The 14,423-nt window shown below is 49.2% G+C and overlaps 1 protein-coding gene across 2 annotated transcripts; it reads left to right on the plus strand.

Annotated features, from left to right (window-relative positions):
- Positions 1-7,606: 7,606 nt before the first annotated feature.
- Positions 7,607-14,406, plus strand: EI24 (EI24 autophagy associated transmembrane protein). 2 transcript variants are annotated; one of them, XM_082070161.1, is made up of 11 exons: positions 7,607-7,682; positions 8,688-8,835; positions 10,113-10,258; positions 10,961-11,021; positions 11,554-11,620; positions 11,755-11,879; positions 12,049-12,168; positions 12,763-12,874; positions 12,950-13,061; positions 13,821-13,895; positions 13,984-14,406. In XM_082070161.1, the coding sequence occupies exons 2-11, from the start codon at positions 8,794-8,796 to the stop codon at positions 14,114-14,116; spliced, it is 993 nt and encodes a 330-aa protein (XP_081926287.1). In that variant the 5' UTR covers positions 7,607-7,682; positions 8,688-8,793; the 3' UTR covers positions 14,117-14,406. The 2 variants fall into 2 exon arrangements, with proteins under 2 accessions (XP_081926287.1, XP_081926288.1); XM_082070162.1 differs by having other exon boundaries at positions 11,599-11,620.
- The last annotated feature ends 17 nt before the right edge of the window (positions 14,407-14,423 follow it).

Consider the following 14,423-nt stretch of genomic DNA (forward strand, 5'->3'; position numbering starts at 1 on the left):
AGCTCTGCTCTTGCTGCTGACAAGAACTCTGTGTCTGCGCGTCTGTCTGTGCGAATCGCCCCATCGCCGCAGGTACCTTCATCCAGCCTCAGCCCTGCCCGCCGTAAGTCCTGTAAGGCTTTAATTTGGCTGAATTGTGTGCACAAGCGCAGGCACGTCGCGAGAAGAGCCAGCGGCCACCAACGCGTTTGCGAAGAGCGAGTTTCATTTTAGTCACCTCTCTGCTGATCTCCGACGTCACACCTGAGCTCCCGCGCAGCGCTGACGCAAGCGGGGACGCGGGCGCTGGGAAGTTCTCTGATGGAGGAGAATAAAGCGAAGAACAAGCCAGATCTGACATGAGGGAAGGTGCTTTTGTCCTTCTGTGGTTATAAAAAAGCAGATTTTAATAATGATTTTGCAAGAGCGGGTGTTCTACCTATAGGTCAGCACACAGAATAGGGCAAAAAGCCCCTGTTTATATCCCCCCACAATTTCCCGCCCCTGTTTATATCCCCCCACAATTTCCCTCCCCTGTTCCCCACTGGTTGGTACTTCAGGGTTTACAGACCACCCGACCCTGCCTCAGTTTACATATTTCATTCATCTAACTCTGTATCCAAGGCAGCTGATGTGCTCCGAACCACGGAATGATGTTCCTCTGCTATAGAAAAACGAAGGAATTTTTCCAAACGATGTGTAAAATGAAAGGATAACTTGTTTTTACAGCCAAGCTCCACCCCACACTGCCCAACCTGCAAATCATTCATTCTGTACGAAATGTCACCAAATAACGACAAGAGCTTACAGGTCAAACTGATTTACATTATTTAATTTAAACGTCATGCCAAGCAGACCTGATGGCATTTTGAACAAATAATCTCATTTCTTTATGAAGCTCTAAGCTTTCAACAATTACAGCTGAATTAATGGGTAAACTAAGTACTATAATACTATATGAAGCTTTTCTTTACTTACACTTCAGAATGTAGAGAATTATGTAAATATTAAAGAATAACTCATTAAAAATAAAAGGGTCTTATAGGTACTACAGGCCTAACTTGCACGAACTCTACAAGTGGTAGTAATTCTTTATTAAGCTGCTAGAGAACTACTGTGAGTTAGTTTTGAGGAAACGACCAATGTTGCAGTTACAGGAGGGAAGGCTGAGCCAGGACTCGATGGGGACGTTTTGGGTCTGGAGCCGGGAGGGGTGCGGGACGCATGGGGACGTGTGACACACAACACGCAGAACAGGACGAGTGAGCAAGGGAGTGAGTAACCAGGAAAGGGCTGAGCTTCCTCCGAGCCCCGACGGTAAACTCGGCGCCGGTACCGTGTAATTTATGGTTGTCCTATTTGCTCTAAAATCTATCTAAAGGAGATTGTGTGTCCCAAACAAGCCAAACAGCTCGATTCTGGGAGGGAAACCAATCGCTCAGAGCATGAGACACCTCATGCTCATCAGGCCTGTCCTGTGTGTGCTGCACTCCAGAGGAGGCTTGAAATCACAGAATTACAGAGTGTCAGGGGTTGAAGGGCCCTGGAAAGCGCATCCAGTGCAATCCCCCATGGAGCAGGAACACCCAGATGAGGTTACAGAGGAAGGTGTCCAGGCGGGTTGGAATGTCTGCACAGAAGGAGACTCCACAACCCCCCTGGGCAGCCTGGGCCAGGCTCTGCCACCCTCACCCCCAACAAGTTTCTTCTCCTCTTTCAGTGGAACCTCCTGTGTTCCAGTTTGCACCCATTGCCCCTTGTCCTGTCACTGGTTGTCACCAGAAGAGCCTGGCTCCATCCTCCTGACACTCCCCCTTTCCATCTTGATCCCCAGGAATGAGCCCCCCCTCAGTCTCCTCTTGTCCAGCTCCAGAGCCCCAGCTCCCTCAGCCTTTCCTCACACGGGAGATGCTCCACTCCCTGCAGCATCTTGGTGGCTGCGCTGGACTCTCTGCAGCAGTTCCCTGTCCTGCTGGAACTGAGGGGCCACAGCTGGACACAAGATTCCAGGTGTGGTCTCCCCAGGGCAGAGCAGAGGGGCAGGAGAACCTCTCTGACCTACTGACCACCCCCTTCTAACCCACCCCAGGTCCCATTGGCTTCCTGGCCACAAGGGCCCAGTGCTGGCTCATGGTCACCCTGCTGTCCCCAGGACCCCCAGCTCCCTTTCCCCTACGCTGCTCTCTAACAGGTCATTCCCCAACTTATACTGGAACCTGGGGTAAAAATCTCTGACAATACATTCAAATAAGTTTTTTGTTAGATTGTAGGTCATAGCTTGCTCTTATACTAGAGCTAAAACTTCCTGCTTGTCTCTCTTTTGCCAGCATTTTGCTGACGGCTCCTGCAGAGGCTCCACGGGCAGGAACACCCGGCACAGAGAAAGGGGCTCCCACTGCAACTCTGGCTCAAGCTGCTGGGATCTGTAAAACTCAGCCTGAATTTAAGCTTAGCTACGGAAGGCCTTGCATAGAAGTGTTAGGAACTATGCAGGAATAACTGGGTAAAATTTGCAGACTAGGGCAACGAAGGCAACCAGAATGGTCACTTCTGAGCTTTCAAATAATTGCTTCTAATCTGTGAAATAACTCCAAATTTTTCACAATAGAAACAAGCTGGAAACTAGAGCTTCACCGGGGCTCAGTGTCATACAGTGCAATGCAGTGTAATGTCTTCTATGCTGGCAGCAGAATCAGCTGTGGCTGAGGACGGGGAGAAGGGAAGGATTTACCGTCACCTAATGGGGATTAAGTGATTTGTCCAAGGTCATGCATGAAGTAAAATAGGATAGTGTCCCAAAGGTATGGATGTATATTAACTCTTCCTATCTGCTAAACCTTAAATGATCTGTCACCCTTTCTCTTATCCTTCCAGCTGGAATCATACCAGTGACCTAAGGACATACAGATATAATAGATAAAATAAATGAATAAAAAAAAATAAGAAGAAAAAAGTAAAAGAGTCATTGTCTCAGATGTGTGCCATTTTTTGCATAGGTAGAATACAGATTTTATGAAGGTCTGTGTTTTAGGAGGGAGAGACTGGAGCTATAATCCCTTCATGCCACTTGAGCGTATTTTTCATACGGAACCAGTTTGAATAAGGATTGTAAAACTATCGATCAGAATCCACATCCCGCTGCCTTTATGTGTTGCAGCACGATCTGTGAACGCTCAGGGGGGATGAAAAACACGGATTGTTTTGTCCTCCATCCTCCTGGCAGGGGTGGCTGAGTCATCAACGCGCTGGCTCATCCTGGTGCCATCCCAGGCAGAGACAGGAGAGGAAATTCTTCTCCCACGCACTTCACCTGTACCTCAGTACATGTCAATGCTTTGGTTTTGTTTTCTGGAGGGATATTTTATAAGAAACTATGACAGAATTGAAATTTTCATGTGGACATAGTTGGGAGGCAACGGAGAACAATCAACCCTCCAAGTAGGTAAGAAAAGGGCCATGGCAATCGGGAAAGTTAGCTTCATACTTCCTGTCTACACTTCTTGTTTTCTCAACATAAAATGGTTTTTAAATCACGACAGATTTCATTGCAAAAATTGTCTCCTGAAAGTTGGCTGCTGGAGTTTTAAAATACAGACTTGGGAGTGAGTGGTTATCAGGGAGAGAAGAATCCAAGACTCTGCTGCTCTTATCCCTTGGACACCAGTTATACGGGGATACTTTCCCTGGCCAAACCCAAGGATCTTATTAAGAGTGGCCTGCAAATATGAGCTAGAAACCAAGTAGAGAGCAAGATGAGAGGAAGGAGGGGAGGAATGGCGGGTTTCTCAGGGCTTACCAGTCCCAGGCACCAGATTGACGGAGGCCCCAAGGACCCTGAGGTAGAGACCTAGAGAGAAACAGAAGCAAAGGGTAAGCAGTTGTCACCGTGAGGACATAGATCGCAAAATGCCGCTCATTTCACATCCCCTTTACAGTGTGCTGCCCCCCAGGCAGACTTGTATCTACATCTGAGGGTCCCACAGACATTTCTATTCATTCTATTCATATTCTGTAGAAGCACCGTTCTCATATCCAGGGCCGTGCGAAGAAATCAGAATGAGTGTTACATGTGCCTGACACTCTCTACACAGGTCTAAATATATGGATCAGCTATGGAAAAGCCTGAAATTATCAAACGCATGGCAAACTTTCTGGAAGTCCTTCAGTAGGAGCCATTGTCCTTTGGGTGTTTCAGACACAATGTTACTAGTCAGGAACTTCCAAGCTCACTCTGGTCTTGGGCACAACGAATCCCTTTTCCTTCAGGGAGTTCTTGGTGGGTGAGAACTCTCAGGTGACAGTGAGTAATTTAGTGGCTGCGATCAAAGCGAGCCTGGGGCATTTGTTGTCCAACCGTGGTACTTTAACTACAGGCAACACGTTGTTCAGAACGACTGATGAGCAAAGGAGAACTACTCACCAAAGCTGCCACTTTAAACATCCACGGCTTGCAAGCAGCGTTCTGTGTTTGTGAATGACGACCAAATGTGCTGCGCAAGGGGTGACTGAGCTCCCTGCGATGTTTTCCTGCCTTCTGATGGATGATTCCAAACCCAGATTTCGAGATAAAATCTTGCTTGCGAATATGTGCTCTCCCTCCCACTCAGTTTTTGAAAATACATCTATACTAAGAAATAATTGATGTTAGTTATAATTGTTTCATTTCTTACTCACAATACACCTATTAATTATTAGTTAAATATAAACTAAGTGCTCTGCTTCTAAACAATGTGTCACTCAATCTTCTGTCTTCCTCTTGTCGTGCAGAAGGATCTAAAACTTGAAGAATATCCCCTTGTTTTGCAGGTGGTCAGAAAACATCAATCATGTCAATTGGTTAATGATGGGTATGTCTTTTGTAACTTAATCGCAGTACACACTAATTTGGCAGCTTTTCTTCAAGAGAAGGACAGCTAGGACCACTGAAGTGTATTCCACATTTCTGCACAGATGTCAAACAACAAACTGATATGTGAATGGTTGCCATTAGGTTTCAGAGTTAACAGCTAAACTCACGTGAGTGTATGTAATTCTCATTCCATGGAATGCTGATTACTCCTCCGTTAACTTCGGAAAGCTTTTATCTGCCAATCTCAGGGTGAAAAATTTTGGGATAGCATCACTACTTGGATAAAGTATCCTACAATTGAGCTGACCTGTACCTTCTAGGAACCATGTCTTTTCTTTCTATTGCTTTCATTAATCAAATAAAAACAAACGTTCTGTAAGTGCAGGCGTGAGATTCCATTCAAGTTGGGATGTTGAATGTCCCATCCTGCTACCTTTTCCAGCAAACCCTGCATATCCTCCCACCTTTTTCCCTTCTTGTTTGGGACAGCATGTAGAACCCCTTAATCCAACGTCTCTCACCAGTCAGCAAATAAATATTTCAGTGAGAGATTATGTTCTGGGAACCTCTGATCCAACATCAAGTTTCATGGACTCAGTGGGAGATGAGTCACAGTACCTGGACCTGCTATTGCATAAAGCACCTCTTCCTTTGATCGTAACAGCACCGCGAATCATTGCTTGGGGGGAAGCTTTTCCACTCGCTCTTTAGCGCCAACTCAGCTCTTTGTTCCCAGCTCAACTCAACTCTTTGCTCTTTGCCCCAGACTTCTTGCTTTTTGCCCTCAACTCTTTGTCCCCAACTCAACTCCTCACTCTTTCCCCTAACTTAACTACTCGCTCTTTGCCCTCAACTCAACTCTTTGTCCCAACTCAACTCAAATTTACTTGCTCTTTGCCCTCAATTCCTCATTCTTTGCTCCCAACTCAACTCCTCGTTCTTTGCCCTCAACTCTTTGCCTCCAACTCAACTCAACATTCTTCGCTCCCAGCTCAACTCAGTCTTTGCGCTTTGCCCCCAACTCAACTCTTTGCCCTCAACTCAGCTCCTCGTTCTTTGCCTCCAACTCAACTCCTCATTCTTTGCCCCCAACTCAACTCAACTCCTCGTTCTTTACCCCCAACTCCTTGTTCTTTGCCCCCAACTCAATTCCTTGTTCTTTGCCCCCAACTCAACTCAATCTTTGCTCCCAACTCCTCATCCTTTACTCCCAATTCAACTCTGCCCCCAACTCAACTCAACTCCTCGTTCTTCGCCCTCAACTCTTTGCCTCCAACTCAACTCAACATTCTTCTCTCCCAGCTCAACTCAATCTTTGCGCTTTGCCCCCAACTCAACTATTTGCCCTCAACTCAGCTCCTCGTTCTTTGCCTCCAACTCAGCTCCCCATTCTTTGCTGTCAACTCCTCATTCTTTGCTCTCAACTCCTCATTCTTTACCCCCAACTCAACTCCTCGTTCTTTGCCCCCAACTCAACTCAACTCAACTCCTTGTTCTTTGCCCCCAACTCAACTCAGTCTTTGCTCCCAGCTCCTCAACTCTTTGCCCCCAACTCCTCATCCTTTACTCCCAATTCAACTCTGCCCCCAACTCCTCATCCTTTACTCCCAATTCAACTCTGCCCCCAACTCAACTCAACTCCTCATTCTTTGCCCTCAACTCAACTCCTCAAATCCTTGGATGAGTACACTTAGTCCCAGGAATAGGAGAGGGGATTATAATCGCAGGGCTCCTCCTCTTGGTGTATGTGCAGTGCCAGCTGGTGCTCGTGGATCTTTTGGTGCCCGGGGTCTTTTGGATGACGGCTCGCAGTCTCCCTCGCTGTGCACTTTTTACCGTTGGGCTGGTATGTTGAGTTGGCCAAAGCCCGGACTGCTGAGCTGGTTATAACTGGGTTGTCCTGCGTGCTGAAGGTTCCCGTTATCTCATCCACCAAGGATGCAGCTGGGCCCTTGTCTTTGTTAGTTAAGTTGTTACATCCTTAACTGTTATCGGGCTACACCACAAAATACCTTGCTGGCTATACAGTAATTTGGTGGCTGTACAGTATATCACAGGCTCTGTCAGGCTTTTTCATGCCCTTTTGGACCCTGTCAGGCTTTGTCTCGGTCTGTCGGGCTTTGTTGGGCCCCACCGAGCTCTGTCAGGCCCTATTAGGCTCTGTCGGGCTTTGCCAGTCTCTGTTGAGCTTTGTCGGGTTTGTTGGGCTCTGGCAGACCGTGTCAGGCTCTGTCAGGCTTTGTCAAGCCTAGCTGGGTTCTGTCGGGCTCTTTCAAGCCATGTGGGGCTCTCTTGATCCATTTGGGCTCTGTTCGGCTTCTTTGGGCCATGTCAGCCCTGTCGGGCTCTGTCAGACCGTGTCAGGCTCTGTTGGGTTTTGTCAAGCCTAGCTGGGCTCTGTTTGGCTCTGCCAAGCCTAGTTGGGCTCTGTTGGGTTTTGTCAAGCCTAGTTGGGCTCTGTTGGGTTTTGTCAAGCCTAGTTGGGCTCTGTTTGGCTCTGCCAAGCCTAGCTGGGCTCTGTTGGGCTCTTTCAGGCCATGTCATGCTCTCTCGGTCCCTTTTGGGCTCTGTTGGACTTTGTCGGCTCTGCTGGCCTTTGTCGAGCTTTGTCGAGGTCTGTCGGTCTTTCTCGGGCCCTCCAGCGGGACTCCTGCGCATGCGCGCCCGCGTTCGAGCGCTGAGCCCGAAGGGCGGGGCCCCGCGTGCGTAAGGGGAGTGGCCCCCTGCGTGCGCAGGCGGGGCCACAAAGAGGTGGAGTCACGCATGCGTAGATGGGCGTGGCCCCGCGCCTGCGCAGTGAGCGGCCGGCCGGGCCGCCGGGAGCTGGGCCGCCCGACCCGCCGTGACCCGGCCGGTGAGTGACCGCGGGGACAGCCCGGGGGCGGCCCCGGGGCCGGGGGGGTAACACTGAGGTACCTGCGGGCCCCTCGGGGGAGGCTGCGGGGGTTCCCCCCGGGAACTGCGGGGGCGGCCCTGAGGTAACCGCGGGCCTGAAGCGATCCGGGGGCAGCGCTGAGGTAATTTTGGGTTGTGGGGGGAAGCCCTGAAGTAATTTTGGGCCCCGAGGGATTCGTGGGGAAGCCCTGAGGTGATTTTGGGCAGCTTGGAGATAATTTGGGGTCCCGAGGGTGATTTGGCGGCCCTGAGGCGATTTATGGACCCCCCTGAGGTACCTGTGGGGACAACCCTGAGGAGATTTTGGGCCGCAGGGTCCCCGTGGGGCAGCCCTGAGTACCTGTGGGCTTCGTGGAGGCGGCCTTGAGGTAACTTGGGATCCGTGGGGCGACCCTCAGGTAGTTTTGGTGCAGCCCTGAGGTACCTGTCGTAATTTGGGATCCATAGGGAAACACTAAAGTCTTTTAGGTAAAAATAAATCGCCAGAGTCTTGTTGTATTTAAGGCAGATGTTTCCGAGCCCGAAGGGTGGTGAAGCGTGGCTGCCTGGAACAATGGAAACCCTCGTTTTTACCTTTCTTTTTTCTGCTGCGGACCCCGGACACCTGGCTAAAGCAAAAAGACCTCGACACTGATTTTGGGTTGAAAGTACCGCTGATTAACTCGATGTTAATAAAGCTGGAGGCCAGTTCGCCTTCAACTGACATTCGCAGGAGCGCAGTTCAAACCCTGGCAGGTTTTGGAGTAACCAAAATAAAACCTTTATTTTTAGATTGTTTTTAGTTATTTGCGTGTTAGAGCAACAGAAACGCTGACATGTTGGGGCTTGTGATAGCAGAGCTGCCAGTCGCTCCAAGGAGAAAAAGAGCGTTTTCAATTCCAGAAAAACTCTGTGAGTTTTATTAGCTGGTGATTTATCATTTATTTTTTTCCTTACACCCCGTGTTTTCTCTCTCTCTCCGCAGGCTCCATCGTTTCCCATCTCTCCAGGATGCGAGAGGTTCGGGTTCGGCTTTTCCCCTCTCCCCGTAGCTGATAGTTTGGGAACGCTGAGGTGATGCCGGAGGCGAGATGGCGGACAGCGTGAAAACCTTCCTGCACGACCTCGTCAGGGTGAGTCCCTCGTTAGTCGGCTCGACTCGTTTATCGCAGCAACTGTTCCCTTAATTTATACCCCACGGCAATAAATCTTAGTGCAAATTCGGTGCGCCTGCCGTGTCCCGGGTGTAAATACGGGGCTTAAAAACATTTGCGACATGACGCTAAAAGATAAATTGTTTTCAGAAATAAATTGTTTTGACAAAAATTGTTGGGTTTCAGATGAAAAATCTGTGGTGCGCTCGCGATCTGAAGCAGGAGGGCTGTGTCCAAACCAGCGTGGTCAGCAGGACAAGGGCAGTGACCCTTCCCCTGTGCTCTGCATTGGGGAGGCCACACCTGGAGTGTTGTGTTCAGTTCTGGGCCCCTCAGTTCAGGAAAGAGATTGAAGTGCTGGAGCGGGTCCAGAGAAGAGCAACAAGACTGGGGAAGGGACTGGAACACAAGCCCTATGGGGAGAGGCTGAGGGAGCTGGGCTTGTTCAGTCTGGAGAAGAGGAGGCTTAGAGCTGAGCTCAGCACTCTCTAGAACTACCTGAAGGGCAGTTCTAGCCAGGGGGGGATTGGGCTCTTCTCCCAGGCATCAGCAATAGGACAAGGGGCCACGGGCTTCAACTCTGCCAGGGGAAATTGAGGCTGGAGATGAGAAAGCAATTCTGTGCAGAGAGAGTGGTCAGGATTGGAATGGCTGCCCAGGGAGGTGCTGGACTCACCGGCCCTGGAGGTTTGTAAACTGAGATTGGCCATGGCACTTAGTGCCATGATCTAGTCAATGGGCTGGAGCTGGACCAAGGGTTGGACTGGATGATCTCTGAGGGCTTTTCCAACCCAGTCCAGTCTGTGATTCTGTGACTTGTGTCGCTTCACAATGCTCTCGCAGCCCATGTAATTAATTAATTTCCACCTCATTAGGTATCTACAGCAGGACGATTCGCTGTTTCAGACACATTTGGTATAGAAATTTATCCTGTTTGTGTCCAAAAACTCTGTATCTCAGACTGTTGTGTGTGTTGTGCCGCTGTCCTGGCTCACAGTAGCATCCTCATCATCTTTTATTTTGAAATTAAATTGTGATAATAATGGCCATGATATATTTTTGCAGCTGGAAATCGCTGCTTGTGGAGTATTAGGAGTTACTTTTTTAATTGAGCGAGGCGAAGATTTCTGGGCGCTTTTTTATTTTGGTGAGGATGTTTCCAACACAAGGAATAAAGCTGCGAGAGATGAGACTCTTTGCCTTATAAACAGCAGAGAATTGATGAGAAATGACGCATTTTTAAAAAAATTCCCCAGGGAATCAAGGATTCCGTCTGGGGCATCTGCACCATCTCGAAACTGGACGCGCGGATCCAGCAGAAGAGGGAAGAGCAGCGGCGGCGGCGAGCAAACAGCGCGCTTGCCCAGCGCAGGTTTCACCTGGAAGAGCGAAAGCAAGAAAAGTGAGTCCTTGCGCTTCTTTTTTTTCCTAAATATCCATCGTCAGGCTCAAAGGGAGGTTTAGCTAAGCAGGGTTTAAGAAATAAAGCCCTTATTGTTGCCCACGCTTGAGATGATAATAAAAATATTCATCGGAACCGTCGCGACCCGGCAAAAGCAGAACTTAGGTTTGTAAACCCAGTTGCGCTGAAGCGACACATTAAACATGATTTAAAATTCCCTCTTTCCACGCTTTGTAACAAAACCGGAATTATTTTTGCGACAGGAAAGTCGAACCTTTTAGATTGTTGAACAACGACAAGTGCGTAATTAATTTGAAATAATAATAGAGGGGATGGAACGACAAGAATGTGGATTTTGGGGTTTCTTTTCCGGAGCACTTGAAGATCCCATTGGTGGTGGCAGCCTGAGACCTTGAATAAACGCTTAAAAATCTGGGAAAAAAATGCTCTTTTTTGCTATTTTAGTGCAGAAATGGGGAATTAATAAAGATTGAGGTTCTCCTTGAGGTAAATCTAGAGATCGTGTGCGGGCACCAGGAATTCTTCCAGAATTTTCCCAATTTGGATAAAATTTGGTGCATCACCAGCCTCGAGTTGGTTTCTGCGACGCTTCCGAGTGCGCAAAATAGGGGAGAGAAGCAATTGTCGCTTGTTTGGGGACATTTATCCGGGCGTGGGGACCTTAATGCGTCTCTCCTGCAGCGAACCCCGGATAGTGAGCCGGATATTTCAGTGCTGTGCCTGGAACGGAGGCGTGTTTTGGGTAAGAAAATGGTTCTTTTTGTTATTTTCTACATTAAAACCCCTTTGCGCGCTGTCGGTGACATGGGGACTGACCAGAGCCACCGAGTTCCCACTCCCCATTCTGGATTTTAAGGGATTTTAGGGGATTTTTTGAGTCTTTCGCCTGAATATTCTGCTCCCTTGCGTATTTTACTGAATTAAATATTGATATTTTCAAGACATTTTTGCAGTTCTGACCTTCCCACAGCCATTTCATGATGTTTAATCCTTAATGGAGCCGCCTGATAAGTCCCCAGTATCATTTTTTCTGCTGAAGTAAATCAGGGTGTGAGGAATCGGTGCGGAAGTGGTCAAAACAAAGTGTTAAAGTGTTGATTTTTGGCTACGTGGAGGAGATTGGGGACACAAGAAATGATGGTGCAAACCTCATTGAGAAGTTGGTTCTTTCACTCTCTCTCTTCCCTCTTGTTACCTTTTTTACCTTTTTACTCATTTCTTTTTACCTTTTCTTTCTCTCTCTCCCCCGTTTCTTCTCTCTTATTCCCCCACAGCTTAGTCTCTTCTTGTTTTACCGTGTATTTATCCCTGTCCTCCAGTCGGTGACGGCGCAGATCATCGGTGAGTCCCTGTCCCGCTCCCCAGCACCTCCCAAGAGTTTGGTGCCACGGTTCAACATCCCTCCCGTGTCCCCTCCCGTGTCCCCTCCCGTGTCCCCTCCCGTGTCCCCTCCCGTGTCCCCTCCCGTGTCCCAGGTGACCCGTCCCTGCACGGCGACGTCTGGGCCTGGCTGGAATTCCTCCTCACCTCCATCTTCAGCGCCCTCTGGGTCCTGCCACTCTTCGTGCTCAGCAAAGTCGTCAATGCCATCTGGTTCCAGGTGACGAGAATCATTCCCTCCCATTGCGATTTTGGCGCAAAATAAAACCCCACCCCAAAAATTTGAGGGTGGTAGCATCATCTCAGCTCCTTTTGAACCCCGTTTCCCTCAAACCCCCTTTTCTTTTCCAAATTTCATCACCCTCGCGCCCTATTTCTCCTTTTTTCAGGACATCGCAGATCTAGCGTTTGAAGTCTCGGGCAGGAAGCCTCACCCCTTCCCCAGCGTCAGCAAAATCATCGCCGACATGCTGTTCAACCTCCTCCTGCAGGCGCTTTTCCTCATCCAGGTGAGCTTTGGGTTTTTTTGAGAGAGTCGCACACCAAAAAATCACCATCTCCCATCCCGCCCCACGCTGGGGGGATGTTCCCCCAAAATCCAGATCTCCCTCTCTCACCTGCTACTTTCTTTTTTTCCCCCTCTCTCTTTCATTTCATCCTCCTTTCGTTTCCTCTTCCTTTCTTTTGTGTTTTTTTCTCTTTTGGTTGTTCTGTCTTGGTGCTTTTTCTTTCTCTTTTTGTTCTTTTGGTTCTTTGCTCTCTCCTTTCCCTTTCTCTCCTTTCCCTTTCTCTCCTTTCCCTTTCTCTCCTTTCCCTTTCTCTCCTTTCCCTTTCTCTCCTTTCCCTTTCTCTCCTTTCCCTTTCTCTCCTTTCCCTTTCTCTCCTTTCCCTTTCTCTCCTTTCCCTTTCTCTCCTTTCCCTTTCTCTCCTTTCCCTTTCTCTCCTTTCCCTTTCTCTCCTTTCCCTTTCTCTCCTTTCCCTTTCTCTCCTTTCCCTTTCTCTCCTTTCCCTTTCTCTCCTTTCCCTTTCTCTCCTTTCCCTTTCTCTCCTTTCCCTTTCTCTCCTGGTTCTCCTGTTTCTCTTCTCCATTATTCCGGCACCAGGGGATGATCGTCAGCCTGTTCCCCATCGACGTGGTGGGGCAGCTCATCAGCCTCCTGCACATGTCGCTGCTCTACTCGCTCTACTGCTTCGAGTACCGCTGGTTCAACAAAGGTCAGCCGCATCCCACCCCGCTCGGGTTGATCCCCCCGCTGCGGCTCCGCGTTGCTGATCCGGGTGTTTCTCCAGGCCTGGAGATGCACCAGCGCTTGTCCAACATCGAGAGGAACTGGCCCTACTACTTCGGGTTCGGGCTGCCGCTGGCGTTCCTCACCGCCACGCAGTCCTCCTACATCGTCAGGTGAGCGCCGCGCCTGCGGAACGGGGGGACGTTTCATTGGGATTTTATTAGTTTTATGCTATTCTCCCTTCTCTGTTTCTTCCTCTTTATCCCCTTTTTATTATTTTTTCCTTTTACTCTTTTTTTTCCCCCCTTTTCACTCTCCTCTTTTTCCCCCTTTTCACTCTCCTCTCTTTCCCCCCTTTTCACTCTCCTCTCTTTCCCCCCTTTTCACTCTCCTCTCTTTCCCCCCTTTTCACTCTCCTCTCTTTCCCCCCTTTTCACTCTCCTCTCTTTCCCCCCTTTTCACTCTCCTCTCTTTCCCCCCTTTTCACTCTCCTCTCTTTTCCCCCCTTTTCACTCTCCTCTCTTTTCCCCCCTTTTCACTCTCCTCTCTTTCCCCCCTTTTCACTCTCCTCTCTCTCCCCCCTTTTCACTCTCCTCTCTTTCCCCCCTTTTCACTCTCCTCTCTTTCCCCCCTTTTCACTCTCCTCTCTTTCCCCCCTTTTCACTCTCCTCTCTTTTCCCCCCTTTTCACTCTCCTCTCTTTCCCCCCTTTTCACTCTCCTCTTTTTCCCCCCCTTTTCACTCTCCTCTCTTTTCCCCCCTTTTCACTCTCCTCTCTTTTCCCCCCTTTTCACTCTCCTCTTTTTTCCTTTCATTCTTTCTTTTTATTCTCCTTTGTTTCCCCTTTTCACTCTTCCCCCTTTGCCCCCATTTTTCCCCCTTTGCCCCCGTTTTTCCCCCATTTTCTCTCTCCTCACTATTTTTCCCTTCCAGCGGTTGCCTCTTCTCCATCCTCTTCCCCCTCTTCATCATCAGCGCCAACGAAGCCAGAACCCCCGGCAAAACCTAGTGAGTACCCCAGAACCCCAAAAACCCCCATTTTTCCCCCCAAAACCCCGCTGGGGAGGGTCCGTATCATTTTTCTCTTCCCTTGCAGCCACTTCCAGCTCCGTCTCTTCTCCTTGGTGGTTTTCCTGAGCAACCGGCTCTTCCACAAAACTGTTTACCTGCAGTCGGCCCTGGGCGCTGCTTCCTCCTCCTCCTCCTCCTCCCCTGCCAAACACACCTGAGCAGTGACCAAACCCCGGGTGAAATTTGGGGAGAAAACCCGGATTTTTAACACCTCGCGCGTGTTTTATAGTGTCCCCCGACTCAGGTGTGGGGGGGTGTATTTTTGGGGAGTTCTTGCCACAGTTTCCCCTCCCTGTGCATGTGGGGTCAGGGGGGTAACCGGTGACTTTAAAAAAACACACAAAACACCCCTTTTATTGTTTTTTTTTGGCGGGAGGGGGGCGGGTTTATCAACTTTTCTCTAGGATTTTCACACTGAACAACATTAAAGCAGCAATCACGGTTTGCAGCCGTCCTGCGCCTGCG

This window comes from Streptopelia decaocto (genome assembly GCF_964273445.1).
Source record: "Streptopelia decaocto genome assembly, chromosome: 21".
Taxonomy (NCBI): domain Eukaryota; kingdom Metazoa; phylum Chordata; class Aves; order Columbiformes; family Columbidae; genus Streptopelia; species Streptopelia decaocto.

Bases quoted from the DNA above. Each gene is read 5' to 3' on its own strand.
- EI24 (XM_082070161.1), top strand. From the start codon at position 8,794: ATGGCGGACAGCGTGAAAACCTTCCTGCACGACCTCGTCAGG. The intron at 8,836-10,112 runs GTGAGTCCCTCG...AAAATTCCCCAG, and splicing joins TCCTGCACGACCTCGTCAGG to GGAATCAAGGATTCCGTCTG. The intron at 13,896-13,983 runs GTGAGTACCCCA...CTTCCCTTGCAG, and splicing joins AGAACCCCCGGCAAAACCTA to CCACTTCCAGCTCCGTCTCT.